The 15,566-nt window shown below is 35.8% G+C and overlaps 1 protein-coding gene across 4 annotated transcripts in view; it reads right to left on the bottom strand.

Annotated features, from left to right (window-relative positions):
* The window catches only part of Nek1 (NIMA related kinase 1), a 182,039-nt gene that overhangs the window by 56,976 nt on the left and 109,497 nt on the right, over window positions 1-15,566 (bottom strand). For all 4 annotated transcript variants that reach the window (XM_008824939.3, XM_029559550.1, XM_029559551.1 and 1 more), the window contains 3 exons: window positions 9,242-9,370; window positions 3,440-3,505; window positions 3,126-3,354 (listed from right to left, as the gene is read on the bottom strand). In XM_008824939.3, coding sequence (XP_008823161.1) covers window positions 3,126-3,354; window positions 3,440-3,505; window positions 9,242-9,370 — 424 coding nt within the window. The remainder of the gene's footprint in view (window positions 1-3,125; window positions 3,355-3,439; window positions 3,506-9,241; window positions 9,371-15,566) is intronic.

Below are 15,566 nucleotides of genomic sequence, written 5' to 3'. Positions count from 1 at the left end.
CTCTGTGAGTTCAAGGCCAGCCTGATCTACATAGTGAGTTCCAGGACAGCTGGAAAAAAAAAAAAAAAAAAAAAAAAAAAAAAAAAAAGTGAGTCATTGTAACATTTGGTAATAAAACATGAATATATTCACAAGATATACTAATGGGCATAAGTTAATATAGACTTATAATAGTAACCTTTACAAGGTAAGGGTTTTTTGTTCAAACCACTTATAATGATTAATATTGGTTGACAACTTAACTGGATCTGGAATTGGCTAAAAGACAGACTACTTGGCACCAGTGAGGGTTTTCTTGATGAGGTTTTTGAAGCCAGCAGGCACATACTAAATGTGGATGGCACATCCAGTGGCAACCCAAATTAAAGGAAGTCCAAGAAAGGAGCTTTGCTTTTTGCCTACTTGACTTTGTTCTCACTGGCAAGTCCATGTGCTCTGCTGCTGCTGTTGCTGCATTCCTTCACTCATTCCAGAACCCAACTTCTTTGGACTTCCAATCTGTACTAAGACCAGCAGCTTTCCAGGAATCCTCCTGGCCTTCAGTGCTAGGTTGGGAATGCTGGGGCATCCAGCCTTGTGGACTTAGCAGCTAATAGATTCTGGGCCTCTCTGGTACCAGACAGCCATGGCTGGATTACCCAGATTGTATCACATTAAAAACACCCCTTTTTAACATGTATTTATCCTATGGGGTTTGTTCCTCTAGGGAACCATGACTAATACACAACCTCAAGGAGGCTTTATTAGGACTTAGGTTATAGAATAAAAGGAATAGTAAATGGACCCCAAGTTGATTCAGTTTTACATACCAGTTCCATGAAGATACATGCAAATTAGCAAGTAACATTCAGTTTCATACCACCAACATGATTAGCATTAGACAACTAAAATTTAAAAAGATGATTAAAACAGAGACAAGAACCCAGAAATAAGACTCATAACTTAGTTATTTGATGCAATGGAGAAGAAAGTTTCTAACAAAGGAAACTGGAAAAACTAAATGGTCATTGAAAAAAAAAGTTCAATCTCTTTTATGAGAGGCCAACATGGCTAATGTTTGTAAGATAGAGTAACAAAAAATAGGAAGCACACACAGAGAACTCAGGAAGATTACAAAATGTACACCAAGTCATGAGTTGAGCACTGACCAGCACATCACATGAAGGAAATTACTGTAGTCTCAACAAAAGACCACCCCAAAAGAAGAGAGGGACTAAGTCTTGGAGCTTACATAGAGTCAGAAACATTTCCTACTTCCATCAGCTAGAACAGAAGTACTTGTAATTCATATACATTGGGCAGACTGCTCAGAAAGGCTGTTGTAAAGGGGAAAGATTAGCCATAGACTAAACACTGCTTGGTCCCACTTAAAAGCAAGACCTAAAAAGGGTCAAGACATTCACAAGTAACTGTATCCCAGAAGAAAGGTCAAGAATCCCACAAATTACAATTCTGTGTTTTGCTCTAAACAAAAATAACCAAGCATAAAATAGTCAACCATTCAAAACCAACCTCTAAATGACAGAGATGATAAGATTAGTGGACAAGGACACTTATAATGATCACTATAACTGAATTCCATTTGTACAACTAGAGAAGATTGGTCCTGGTAGTTAGAAATAAGAAAGATGGGCTGGGGAACACAGCTCAGTTGTAGAGTGTTTGCCTAGTATACAGACACCCTGGTTTTGAGTCCGAGAACAAAGGGGGAAAAAAAAGATGGATACCAGACTTGTAGAAGGGAAGACCAAAAGACTAAAAGAAAACTTGAATTTTCCAAAGCTGGTAAAAATGATTACTTCATAAATCAACGAAGCTCAATTAAAACCTAAGCAAAAGAAAAATGATTGAAGTTATACCAAGGAACATCATCACCAAACTCATTAAAACCAAAGTTTCAGGCAAAAAAACCCAAAAACAGAAACAAAAACAAAACCTAAAAAAGTGAAAACAGCAAAAGAAAAATGACACATTATTTACAAGGGAATAAAGCTAAGAGTAAGAATTACAAAAGAGTTCCCATCACAAACAATGTAAGCAACAGTGGAGCAATGCTGCTAAAATATTAAAAGAAAAAAAAATCAACTTAGAGTTCTGTAGCTCGTGAACAAATATTTGTAAAAAAGAAGACATGATAAACATTACACAGAGATAAGAGCTGAAGGAGCCCACCAGCAGCCTGCACTGTAAGAACTCTAAACGGAATCCTACAAACAGAAGAAAATGACTCCATATGGAAAGTTGCTCTTCACAGAAGAATAAAGAGTATGAGAAATGATAAACAACAAGGCACAGAAGACCTTTCTACTCAGTGCTTAAATCTCTTTAAAGAATAAATGACGATTAATATATTATGCCATTCATAGCATAAATACAAACAAAACAATACCCCCCATAACAGCACAAAGATAGGAAGAGAATGAATGCAAGAATGCTGTTGTAATGTTATACTATATTTGAAGTATAATAAATCATTTGAAAATAGACTTGATACAGATGTATCCTATTAACTCTAAATCAAACGCTGAGACTGGAGAACAGTGAACTATAGCCAAGAAATCAGGAGGGCAGAGAAAAATAGATGGGACAAACAGAAAAATACAGCAAGATGGGATATTTGAATTGTACAGAATGTAAGTAATGTAAAAGCAGTAATTAGATGTCATGAGTGACTAGAAAAAGCAAGTTGAACAACACTTTACATATATTAAAACCACATTCAATGCAAAGGCACAAATAGACAGAGGGGAAAAGGGATTAAAGATAAACCAACTTAACATTGAGTAAAAGAATGCAGAAGTACAATTCTTTAAAAGAAATAAATATGTGTAACATTGTCTCACAATCTTCCCCCCTAACATTCCTCCTAGTAACAGATTAACAGGGCCTGAAGGGCTCCAGTCAGTCAACTGAAGTATGTTCCGCCAGCTCCTCTCTCACACACATACTCTGACTTAAAAGAGCTTGTTATTCTGAAGACCAAACTGTCTTCTCTCCAGGCTTCACTAGGAGACACTTCTCCCAGGGAGAAAGATGCATAGAACTCTTTCACATCTCTCAAGCCCTCCATGTATTGGTTCCCTGTGATGGCCTGGCTACAAGCTCAGTAACATGTTCACACATACTTCCTGTTGCACAGAAGGAGGAATCCAGTGTCACTTCATCCAGGGGAATCACAAGTTGACCTCCAACCTCCCATTTCCTGCGATCAGAGGAAACAGGATTCTCTTTCTCATGCTCTTTGGCATCTTCATCCACAATGACCTCACAAGAATCGGAGTGATGCTGCTTTTCTTTCTCATCTTCTTGAGCTTTAAGATTTTCGTTTAGCCTGCGAAGTATTTCTCGCTTACTCTGAAACAGTTATATTTTAATAAGCGTATTATTAAATAAAATGCCTGATGGGAAATTTTTGAAAATTGCATTGAAATTCACTTACTGAAATTGCATTGTTGCTCTTTTGCATTTCTTCTGAAACTTCTTGGATATCAATTAAACTTCCATCCTTTAAACATAAACAGTTATAGAGTAATAAATACTATGATTTTAGAAGTTTCTGCTAAAAACACCTGATATTTTGGTTATTTTTAGTTTTTCATTAAATTGATCATTGTAAACATTTTTTGTTCCTGTAAATTGTTAACACAACTTTTTTCATTATCAGCAATGATGAACATTTAAACATTCTCATATTTTCATAAATAATATATGAAAGGGTCAATTCTCGACTGTTTGTCATATTTCTAGATTAACATATTTAATGATCTCTTCCTCTCTGGCAGCTAATTTTTGACAATTTAAAGTTAACAGTAGAGGGGGCTGGAGAGATGGCTTAGCGATTAAGAACACTAACTGTTTTTGCAGAAGACCCGGGTTTGAATCCCAACACCCACATGGCAGCTAACAACTGTCTGTAACTCCAGTTCCAGGGGCTCCAACAGCCTCTTCTGTCCTCCATGGGCATTGCCCAACATGGGTACACTTATCTACATACAGGCAATACACTCATACACATAAAATAAAAATAATAAATAAAAAAAGTTAACAGTAGAAATGAAGAGAAAATTCATATACTTTGCTAATTAGAGCTAGGAAAAGTGTGTGTGTGTGTGTGTGTGTGTGTGTGTGTGTGTGTGTGTGTGTGTGTTTTAAGTACAGTCCTGGGACAGAACTTGCCTCATGCAAGTGTTCTATCATCCAAGCTAAATCCTCAGTCCCAGGGAAAGTTTTGGTAGGTAAAATGGTAAAATAATTGGAGATAGGATGTATTATTTTGAAACCATCTTTATGTTTCACATACACATATATGTAGATTCACATACACACACACACACACACACACACACCACACACACACACACCACACATATTAAGCCATGATATTAAACATAACTGAGAATGGGCTTTCTTCCTTAAGAAGGAACATATCAAGAATAGATTCTGACTCATTTGTACCGTTAATAATGTTAAATTTTGCTTCTGATTAGTATAATGAAGGTAATCTAAAACAGCCTAGAATTTTAAAATACATGAAAAGGAAAAGATTTAGTAGTTATGAAGGCTATGAAAGAAAGCAAAATATTTAGAAGACACAGTGAAACAAAGTAATTTTCCAAGTTTTAAATAAGCAGTTTCTATCAAAGTAACAGTAAGAAAAACCATTTAGCCACATGGATTATCTCAAATTGTGTAATATTTGAAAAAAATAGAAAAGAACAAAGTGGTTAGATTTAAAGTAACACATGTAAATGAGACAAGGTGGATTTTACCCAGGAAAGTAAACAGAGAGATGAGGAGCTACTTGAGAGGTGAGACTAGGTACCAGGAAGCAAACCACACAGTGGTGTCTAAAGCTGAATGAACAATGAGGCACATGTAAAGTCCTTATCAGAAAGAGATGAAATCTACCAGGATAACAATGGTTTCTTATATGATGTCCAGAAGAGTGATCAGAAACACTCTGTACTGTCTTTTAAAACTTTCTTTGGGTTGATTTTTATTTCATGTGTATAAGTGTTTTGTTTGCATGTACCTAAGTGCACCTGTGTGTTCAATATCTGCAGAGGCCAGAAGAGGGTGTTGGATCCCCTGGAACTGGAGTTACAGATGGTTATTAGCCACTGTGTGGATGCTGGGAACTGAACTGGGGTTCTATGTAAGAAAAGCTAGTGCTCTTAACTGCTGAGCCATCTCTCCAGTCCCTTGCATTCAGTCTTTGAGGATAAACACACAGTAAAAAGTTTGTGGAACTTCTATAGTATGAAAAAACTTAATGAATCTCATTGTCTATTCTGGAAATTAATCCTTTATCAGACGTATAGCTGGCAATGATTTTTTTCCCACTCTGTGGGCTTCCTCTTCACTCGACTGGTTGTTTCTTTTGCTGTACAGAAGGTTTTTAGTTTAATGAGGTCCCATTTGTCAACTGTTGACCTTAATTCATGAACAGAGTCAGATGCAGAAAGACCTTTCTTGCACTTATAGCTTGTAGGGTACTGCCTATGCTTTCTTCCAACAGTTTCAGCATTTCAGGTTTCACACTGAGGTCTCTGATCTGTTTGGAGTTTGGGTGATAGATATGGGTCTAATTTCATCAGTCTACACGTGGAGATCCAGGTTTCCCAGCACCATTTGTTGAAGATGCTCTTTTCTCCAGTATATATTCTTGGCCTCATTGCTAAATACCAGGTGGCTCTAATTGCATGCATTCACGTTTGGGTCTTCTATTTTGCTCCATTGATCTATATATCTGTTTTTGTGCTGATACTAAGCTGTTCCTAGTATGGTAATCCATGCAGTATCGCTTTTTATTCAGGATTGCTTTGGCTATCTGGGGTCTTTTGTTTCCACAGGAAAACATATGGCTCAATTAAAAAATGGGTTACAGATATGAACAAACAGTCCTCAAAAGAAGAAATAAAAATGTATGAGAAATATTTAATAACATTCAATATCCTTAGCAATTAGGGAAATGCAACTTAAAATTACTGTAAGATTTCATTCCACATTAGTCAGAATGACTAAGATCAAGAAAAGAAATGACAACAAATGCTGGCGAGGATGTGAGGAAAGGGGGAATCCTTGTTCACTGCTGGTGGGATTGCAAACTGGCACAGCCACTGTGGAAATCAGTCTGGAGAACTAAAAAAACTAAAAACTGATCTATTACATGATTCAACAACTATACCACTTCTTAGCATATACCCAAAGGACTCAATACTTTATTACAGAGACACTTGATCAACCGTGCTTGGTTGCTGTTCTTTTACAATAGCTAGGAAATGCTAACAACCAAAATGTCCCTCAACCAATGAATGGATAATGAAAACGTGGCACATTTACACTATGGAGTTCTATTCAGCAGTAAAGAAAGACAAAATCATGAAATTGGCAGGTAAATGGATGGAACTAGAAACCATTATACTAAGTGAGGTAACCCAGACTCAGAAAAACAAACAATGCATGCTCTTTCATTTGTGGATACTAGCTCCAAATCCCTAGATATGAGTGTATATCCTGATATAATCACAGGAGCCAGAAAAATGCAGAGTAACCACTGGGGGAAAGTGGAAGAAGCTTGAGAAAGGGGGGATAGTAAGAAACACGAGTTATCAAGGGGGAAATGGGGAAAATAGGAGGTCACTTTAACTGGGGGAAGGGCTATACAGGGGCAGAGAGAGGTAAGAGAAATAAGTAATACTTAAGTGGTGTGAAAAACCAAAGGGAAATAAAGTATTTAATAAGCCTACTGAGAAATGCACATAATATAAATGTGAGTGCATGTGTACACCCAAAGGCTATATAGTAAAAAGCACAGTGCCAAGCAAGGGAAACCTCCCTTCAAGTTGTTGGTCAGAGTAGCCCAAAAGACTCCCAAAATAATATAGGTTATTGCCACAGCCCTTGATTGCCTAGTAAGACCCTATTGCTGAAGATATGACATACTTCAGACATAGAACTTGGAACAACTGAGCTGGAACTTAGAAGCCTCCTCTATGAAGACTAGCTCTCAGAGTATCAGAAGACACTATGTAACCTGCCAGGAATGAAAACCAATCAATGATCCTACCCAGCTTTAAAACCTATAAACCAAAACAGCGACCAGCCCAGCAAATTATCTCTATTGGTGTAGTAGTGGCACTTGTATCTTGGGGGAAATCAAAGGCTGTCTAATTGGATCTAAAGCCCACTCAATGGGTAGGAACTTATGTGTGGCACAATAAACATTACCAAGTATAATTAGCTAGAGAGGTCATAGACCCTAGAGAAAAAACCCTAGTTATTTCCCTGTACTAACATAATTTCTTACTGCATTCTAAATATGTATCTTTATTTTACAGACAAGTGTACCTCTCATTACTCACCAAAGAAGCTTCTTTTTGCAACAGATGGTGACTATTACAGAGTTCCACAACTGGTCAAATGCAGAGAATATGTGACTATGAGTACCAGCCATAAGTGACACAACTACAATGCAGCCTTTACCCAAGAATCAGGGAAGCAGAGGGGCAGGGAGAATTTAAGAGCCAGATAGATAGGACACCTGCTGCTAGTTATTGCATTCTAGACATGATATGGAAGCTGCACCAATGAAATCTCCATAGTATGATAGTCTAACGAGTTTGCATGCCAAAGTGGATGGAAGGAATGTCACAGTATCGTTCTCGTTCTCCAAGATGAGGAGCTATAGGCAATCAAGAGATGCTGAGGGAGGATCAGTTTTTTCTGGAGACTAACACCCTGAGTAGTTATCTAATCCCAAGTGGGCAGTCCTAAACACAGGTACAGATGAACACCATGAAATGGACTCAATGTATTATATATCATGTGTATATGATATATCATATATTTATAAATGTATGTATGTATATGTAACAACAATAAAGACAAGAAACAGAGGGAGTACGGGGACATTGGAGAAGTCAATGGGGGACTAGGAGGGAGGGAAAGAATGCAAAGACAATACTCCTGTGTGAAAATTTCTAAAAGAAAAAACTTAATCTCAAGAAATAAAGACACAGACAGTATCAAGATGAGAAAACATGAGGTTAATAAGTTGTATGATTCAATAGACTATTTTTCTTCTACCATTTAAGTCCAGGCAGGCAGTCCACAGTATGAGCCATTTCTTTTAGCCTTGAACAGTCTTCATATTTTGGATAGGTACCTGGTAGATACTTGCAAGCTTAAACTTTTTACTTGTCCATATTTCTTTGTTCTCAAGAAGACCAACAATACAAAACAAAACTAAAAAAAACCCCAAACCAAAACAAAAACAGAGTTTCAAAAGAAAAGTTTAAAAGAAAATAATCCACGAACTAAATGTAATTACACTGAATATCATTTGCTATGTTACAAGAGTTCAAATAAATGTAAACATATGTTGGAGTTTGTTTCTAGAGTTAGTTGAAAAGAGATACAATTTTTTAAAACATTGCTAATCATGAAGGCTAGGGTATAAAAATGTTTCCTGCATTACTTTGAGCATATTTTCTAAAAATATTATATTGTTTATTATTTATTTTGTGTGTATGTACATGCACACTACTACTGCACACATACTGAAGTCAAAAGATAATCTGGGGAGTCGGTTCTCTCCTTCTACCATGTGGATCCCAGGGATCAACCTTAGATCTTCAGGCTTGCCATCAAGCAGCTTTACCCACTGAGCTATCTTCCCAATCTGGCAAGTATATATTTTTTAACACTGATCCTCACACCCTAAGTATCCATGAGAAATGAGTTCTAGCACCACTCTACACCCTTGTCAAAAATCAATAGGTGCTCAAGTCTCATATTTAAAATGGCATAGTATATACATATAGCCTATGTACATCCTCCATATACTTTAAACCATCTCTAGATTACTTATAATAGTGAAAAGAATGCCATGCTATATAATAGTTGTTATACTGTTGAATGACAAGAAATATCAGAGGGCTGACCACGTGATACAATATCAGCAACAACATGATTTTTGTTCTTAAACACTTTTGATCTGAGACTGGTTAACTGTGTTTGTGGGGCCCTCAGAAGCAGAGTGCTCACTGCATATTTCTACAATGGAGTCCTAGATGAAATCTATGGGCAGAAAAGTTCCAAAACTCAGAGAAAAAAAATTAAAGTGTTATTTTTTTCTCTAGAAAAACAAAAGGAGACATTAGGAATTAATATCACTTTACTAAATTTTCATTTAAAATAACTTTTAACTTTGAGGAATTCTAAATCGTATGAAACTTACCATACCCACTTCTTTCAGAGCAGAACTCACAGAAATAATAGGTCTCATCTGCTGCTTTGATGGAGAACCACCCGTTTCATGATGTACCAAAGGTGGAGAAACATCAGAACACTTCACTCTAGCCACTAACTGTAAGAGAATTAAGTACACTAGATTTCATATTTGCACGAAGAAATAAAAGGTCCCAAGATTACTGTTTATGCCCAGTATGTACAGATAGTTTTCCTATTCCTTACTCATTAAGTCAGGCACTATATGTGCTAGAGACAGAACAGTGAACAAGAAAAAAACCTCTGGAGTCATTTAAGTATAACCATGTCACACACTCCACACACACACATACACAAAAAAGTAAAAATAGTTAATAAAATAGTATTTTTAAAGCTCTTCTAAAACATTCACTCCTAATACTAGTACTTTATTTTAAACTAATACAACATTTGGTGGGAAAATATTTTATTAATCTTGCACCAAAAATAAATGATTCTGAAATTTCTCCCAAGTTTTGGTGTAATCTCCTTAAAGTTTGAAAATCAATTTTTCAACACAAGAACACTTACTATAAAAATATCAATGTGAATGAGACAGGAGGAGTGACAGGTGCAGAAAGTAAGATTTGCTTATTATGTTTATTATACAATAGTCATTTCGACTCTGATACGAAGACTGTGAACTTTTATCAACACGAGAAAAGGGCATCTACAGGGAGGCTGACCATAGCACGGCAGGAAGTCTTGCTGCTGGCTTCCATTCTCCCTGAAGTCAGAAAAATAAGACTTTCAGAAGTTGACATCTCAAACACAGATGTATATGTGTATATGTGTGTGTATGTGTGTGCGTGTATTTATATATCATTTTTCTTTCTTTTTTGAATTATTTACTTACTTGTTTTTATGTGTATGAGTGTTTTGTCTGCATATATGCAGTGCACCTATGTGTATAACACCCAAGAAGGCCAGAAGAGGGTGTTGGATTCCCTGGAACTGAAGTTACAGGTGGTTGTTACCCTAGCTGCCATGTGGGTGCTGGGAACTGAACTTTGGTCCTCTGTAAGCAGGCAGTGCTCTTAACCATTGAGTCATCTCTCCAGATCGCCTTCTTTCTTTTTGAGATAGGAGTTGAGCTATGCTGCCCAGGCTGCCTCCAACTCATTATACAGCCCAGCATGGCCTTCAACTCATGTCTCAGCCTCCTGAATGCTGGGATTATGGACATGCAGCACATCTAGCTAAGAAGCTTTTTGTTTTGTTTTTCTTAGGGCAATGGGAATTGAATCCAGGGCTTGGTTCATGCTAGGTGAGTCCTTTACTACTGAGCCATATCATTGGCTCTTATAAGACAGATTTTAAAACCCTATAGAAATCCCCCCACATCCTCACAAGACTCATAAATTTAAGACACTTCCACATTACCTACATCTGCACAAAATGGTTTCAGTTGTCACTGTAAAGTTTTCTGTTTCATATCTCAGTTTTATTATGTGCTGAAAAATTAATCAGCAGTGCCACCAAATGACAAAAATCAAAATTTCACAAAAATGGGGCCAGTTTTATACACACAAAACCACAGGTTTAACTACTCTTGAGGCACAGAACAACTGCCATTTCATCTCTATACACTAATTAGTAAAGATAGTATGTTAGAAAAATATCAAAAGGGCTTGACTTCCTACTCTGAATATAGTATAATTTCATATGTACTTCTGTAGATACATCATGGTCAGATTTCTCTCTGAAGAACCAATCACAGAATATCACAAGTGAAAAGTTCCACATCTGATCTCATGTGACAGGGTGAAAATGAAAAAAATTATTACAGCAGAAACAATTAAGTGAAACAAAATAGGAACTCATCATAATAAAAACACTGTCTCTGACAATATAGAATGTCTTTAATTCTATTTTCACTGAATTTTAATTTTTAAATATATTGATGGTCTTTAAAATGTAATTGAATATCTTCCTCGCCATCCACAATATGAGCATACATCCTGGCTAAGAAAGGCAATATTACATAATCTGAATTAAAAAAATTTTTTGAATTGTGATTTTCATAAAATACAATTTGATGGTATTTAGATTCTTTCCCTCTGTGCACCTCCCTTACTGCCCTCTGACCAGTGTAAAGTACATATAATCTAGATTTTTTAAAAAGATCTATCATAAACTATTCTATATATTTAAATCCCATTTAATACTATAATTTTCATCATTAAATGTATCAATAAGAAAATTATATAAAATTGGGTATTTGCCAATGAATCCGAATTATTAAAGTAGTGATTTTTATGCTTGTTCATCCAAATACTTTTTAAAAACTCAATGAAGCCGGGTGTGGTGGCGTACATCTGTAGTCCCAGCACTCAGGAGGCAGAGGCCAGAGGATCTCTGTGAGTTCAAGGCCAGCCTGGTGTACATAGTGAGTTCCAGGCCAGCTGGTGCTACAGGGAGACCCTGTTTCAGAAACAACAACAACAACAACAACAACAAAAACCTCAATGAAAGAATGAGGCCTTACTTAATAAAATGCATTAATACATATAATCAAACAATATTTCAGAGAGTTCAGGTAATGTTAGCTCCAACTCTGAATAACATGTCAACTATTCCCAAGTTACATTAATGGTCAATAAGTAAATACAGGCACACCAAGTCTCCCATATAATATCTAGATTATTCTATATTAGAATGTCTATATAAATAAATAGTTGTTGAAGTAATTTCAATCCATTTTTTGTAGGTTATGCTTCCAGTAGCTCAGGATCATATAACTTAGAAATTTAGATTATGAGGACTTTTTTTCTGGGGAATATAGATAAAGCAAAATTAGAGATCATGCCTTTCATATGAGGAAATAAAGGTCCATAAACATCAATCTACTACTCAGGTTAATTAGCTGACAGAGCTGAGACCAAAAATCAGATATACTGATTTCCAGACTCGTTTTCCCTCCCCATACCAGGCTACATTCAGAAAATAAATGTTTACTGGGCAGTTCACAGATTTGACACAAGATGAGCCACAAAATTCTCAACAATCTTATTGATTTTTTTTCTTATCCTTACAGTGACAAAGCCCACATTTTCAGTTTCCTGAATTATATGAACCTGAGCTACTGGAAGCATAATATTCTCAATCATCCCTATGAGTAGGAGCCATATGATGAGGAAACGGTTACTTTTATAAATGTGCTATGCCAATATCCCATATGCCAATCACAGAGTGAACTAAGACAGAATCATTCATCCAACCCAGGGGGAACACAGGTAACAAAGCAAAGAAACTGAAGGTCTGTTGCCAAAAGGAGACCTATATGTGCATGCTGATGGGAGCCCATAAGGAGTAGCAGGCTCAGTGTCTAACACTGTGGGGAACTGTGTGGTGAAAGCTGTCAGAATATCTTCAAATACTTCTGTGTTCCATAAGATTCTGGAGGAATTCACACTTTTATAATAAAGCTGTACTGAACTGAGTTAATCATATTTCACTGATCAAGTATTATCTCCATCACATTCATAGGCAATGTGGAATGTTGGAACAGATTTTTTAAGATTAAACTAAAAATTAGGATGAGCAATGGTTCTTAAAACGTGCATTTGTGATATTGAAGCCAAACACAAGGATGAAAGTAGTAAGCTCACCATGAGAAAAACCAACTGTGTGCGTGCGCACGCGCGCACACACACACACACACACACACACACACACACAAACGGAGTTTTACATTTATTTATCTTGATACAATCCTTGCCAACTGTGAAAATCAACATGTACTAGTAAGTTTTTACTTCTTGGGCTGAAGACAAGATTCTGGGCCAGTTACTGTAGACTGTTACCAATTGGTGTAAATGTATGTCACCAAAGGTAGGCTCACATTATTTTTGAGGGCAGAATAAGGCTGGAAGAATTTTGAATATTACAAGAAACCACTAGCTCTGACTCTTAAAAGAAATTATTCTAATTCTCAGAAACTTTGTTTTCTTGAAGCAAAAGTGTTAAACTGTCAGTTATTGCTTCATATTAATCCTCTATTGATGTCTTTTTTTTTTTTTTTCTGTCTTTTTGAGACAGGGTCTCCCTGTAGCCCCAGCTGTCCTGGAACTCACTATGTAGATACTATGTCTTTTTAAAAGTAAAGGAAAAAGAAGGAACACTAGATTAAGACTATGATTCAAGCAGTGTAGTACTTTAAATACAGCCAGGTAACATTTTGGCTGGTGAATTAGGAAACAAGTCGTGGACATACTTCGCCACAGTTACTGTGTCATTATTCAAATCTTGCTTACGCTAAGTCTAAAGTCTAAGAAAGAAAAGGGAGACTATGATGAAAGGAGTTCTGTAAGATTTGACTTTTGAAACTAAAGGAAAAAACCTAAAGAGCAGAGATATAAGAACTTAAAAAAGTTATTATCCCAAATTTCACTGAATATAAATAAAAGGGGATTTCCTGAGAAACTCTTAGTCTTATTTCTGACCTCTAGAGTAGCTGCTTAATTTTCTTTGGGGATCTTCTAGACTATCCCTGTATATCATTAGCAGAGGCATAAGACAAACTCATAATCACATTAACAGCATGTATACGATAGTAAACTTATAAAACATTTTGCTAAAAACTGGTAAAAAGAAACAAAATTATTAGTTTTTACTATTTCACCTCATATAATGCTATAATGAACCATTTCCATTAAGGACAAGAAAAAAACCTCTCTATTATTATTACTTAGCATCGTTTTAGAAATTCTGGCCAATGCAATAATAGAAATTCTGGCCAATGCAATAATAAGCAAAATAGTAATGAATGATACACTTTGCAGAAAACGGAAAGTACATAATTAAGATTTTGGTATTTTCTCTAGTCATGTGTATTTGGCTATATTTACAGTGCCACCCATGAGTTCCCTCTCACTGAGTGGGCTTTAAGTCCAATTATATAGCTGTTGATTATCTCCAAGATAAAAGTGCCACTACTACACCGATAGAGTTAGAATGTAGCATTGATTGAACGTATCTTTAAAGTACACAGAAATTGAAGATATTCAATCAAACACTCTGAGATGGCAAAATCACATATACAAATCTGTTTATAAAAGTATACTAGTATCAGCTTATTACTAAAAATGTTAAAGTCATATATATGGAAGAACAATATAATGAATGTTTCTCAATTGTGAAAATAAATATTAATAATGATTTAAAAAAGATTTTGGCATTAGACAAAAACCTAAGGTCAGTCCCTGTTCTGATCTTATTGTAAATATAACTTCATGTTTTTGCCTTTCACTATTTGTTGTATAAAGTAGCCAAAATTAAAGGAATTCATATATAGTAGTTACAACATATCTGTATACTATAAATAATTACTGGAGGGATTATGATGATGGTGTGTATCATTACATTACTACATTCTAAAATCCCAGAAGACTATATGAAAATTGGTAGAATACGAAATGTATGGGATAAGAGATAAGCAAAAATCTAAGACTCTACTAGGAAAAGAAAGCCTTTGAAAACAGAAATAGAATTATAAATGATAAAAAGTAGCCTTTAAAATAAACAAATAAATATATAAAGTGATGAATACACACATAAATTTAATATGTTCCTGGATAAAACTATTATAAGCATATCAGTTCTTAAATTTAATTTGTAAGTATAATGTATTAACAATATATATTCCAACAGGATGAAATCAACAACAAAAATTACCCTAGAATGTGTCTGGTTAAAAGAAAAGAGAACAGAGCCTGAAGAGGTACCTAAGGGGTTAAGAGCACTTGCTGTTCTTCCAGAGAACCTGGGTTTGATTCTCAGCACCCACATGGCCCTGTTCTCAGCTCCACTACCCTGTTCTGGCCTCTGTGGGCACTGCACATACACTAGGTAAAAAGACAGGCAAACAAAACACTCATACACACAGAAAGAAATAAATCATTTTTTAAAAAGTCAACATATGACTAAAGAAAACAAACAAAAAAGGGAAAATGAAGCCAAAGTGAAGGAAGAGTGCTCAGAGAAATCAAAGAATAGCTTACACCTACACTCAGCACATAATAGACAACAAGCAGAAGATCAAAGGAGAAAAGACGAGCATAGAAAAATGCAGCTTGATGCACGTATGCTAGAAATTCATTCTCTGGTATGTATAAGAATTTAATAGATTTATTATATATCAGTGGTAGATTAAGTTTGAAAGACAAAGGGGGAAGGAGGAAAGGAGAAGAAAAAGGGAGGAGAGAGAGGGAGAGGGAGAGAACAAATGACAATAAAAATTAGGAGAAAAAATGGGCTATAGATGGTCACAGAGCATGAGCCTAGTATGTGAAGGC

Source organism: Nannospalax galili, unplaced genomic scaffold, assembly GCF_000622305.1.
Source record: "Nannospalax galili isolate Female #2095 unplaced genomic scaffold, S.galili_v1.0 scaffold109, whole genome shotgun sequence".
In the NCBI taxonomy this organism is placed as follows: Eukaryota; Metazoa; Chordata; class Mammalia; order Rodentia; family Spalacidae; genus Nannospalax; species Nannospalax galili.
Note: the sequence above shows the minus strand (reverse complement) of the source record. Positions and strands in the feature narration are given on the sequence as shown.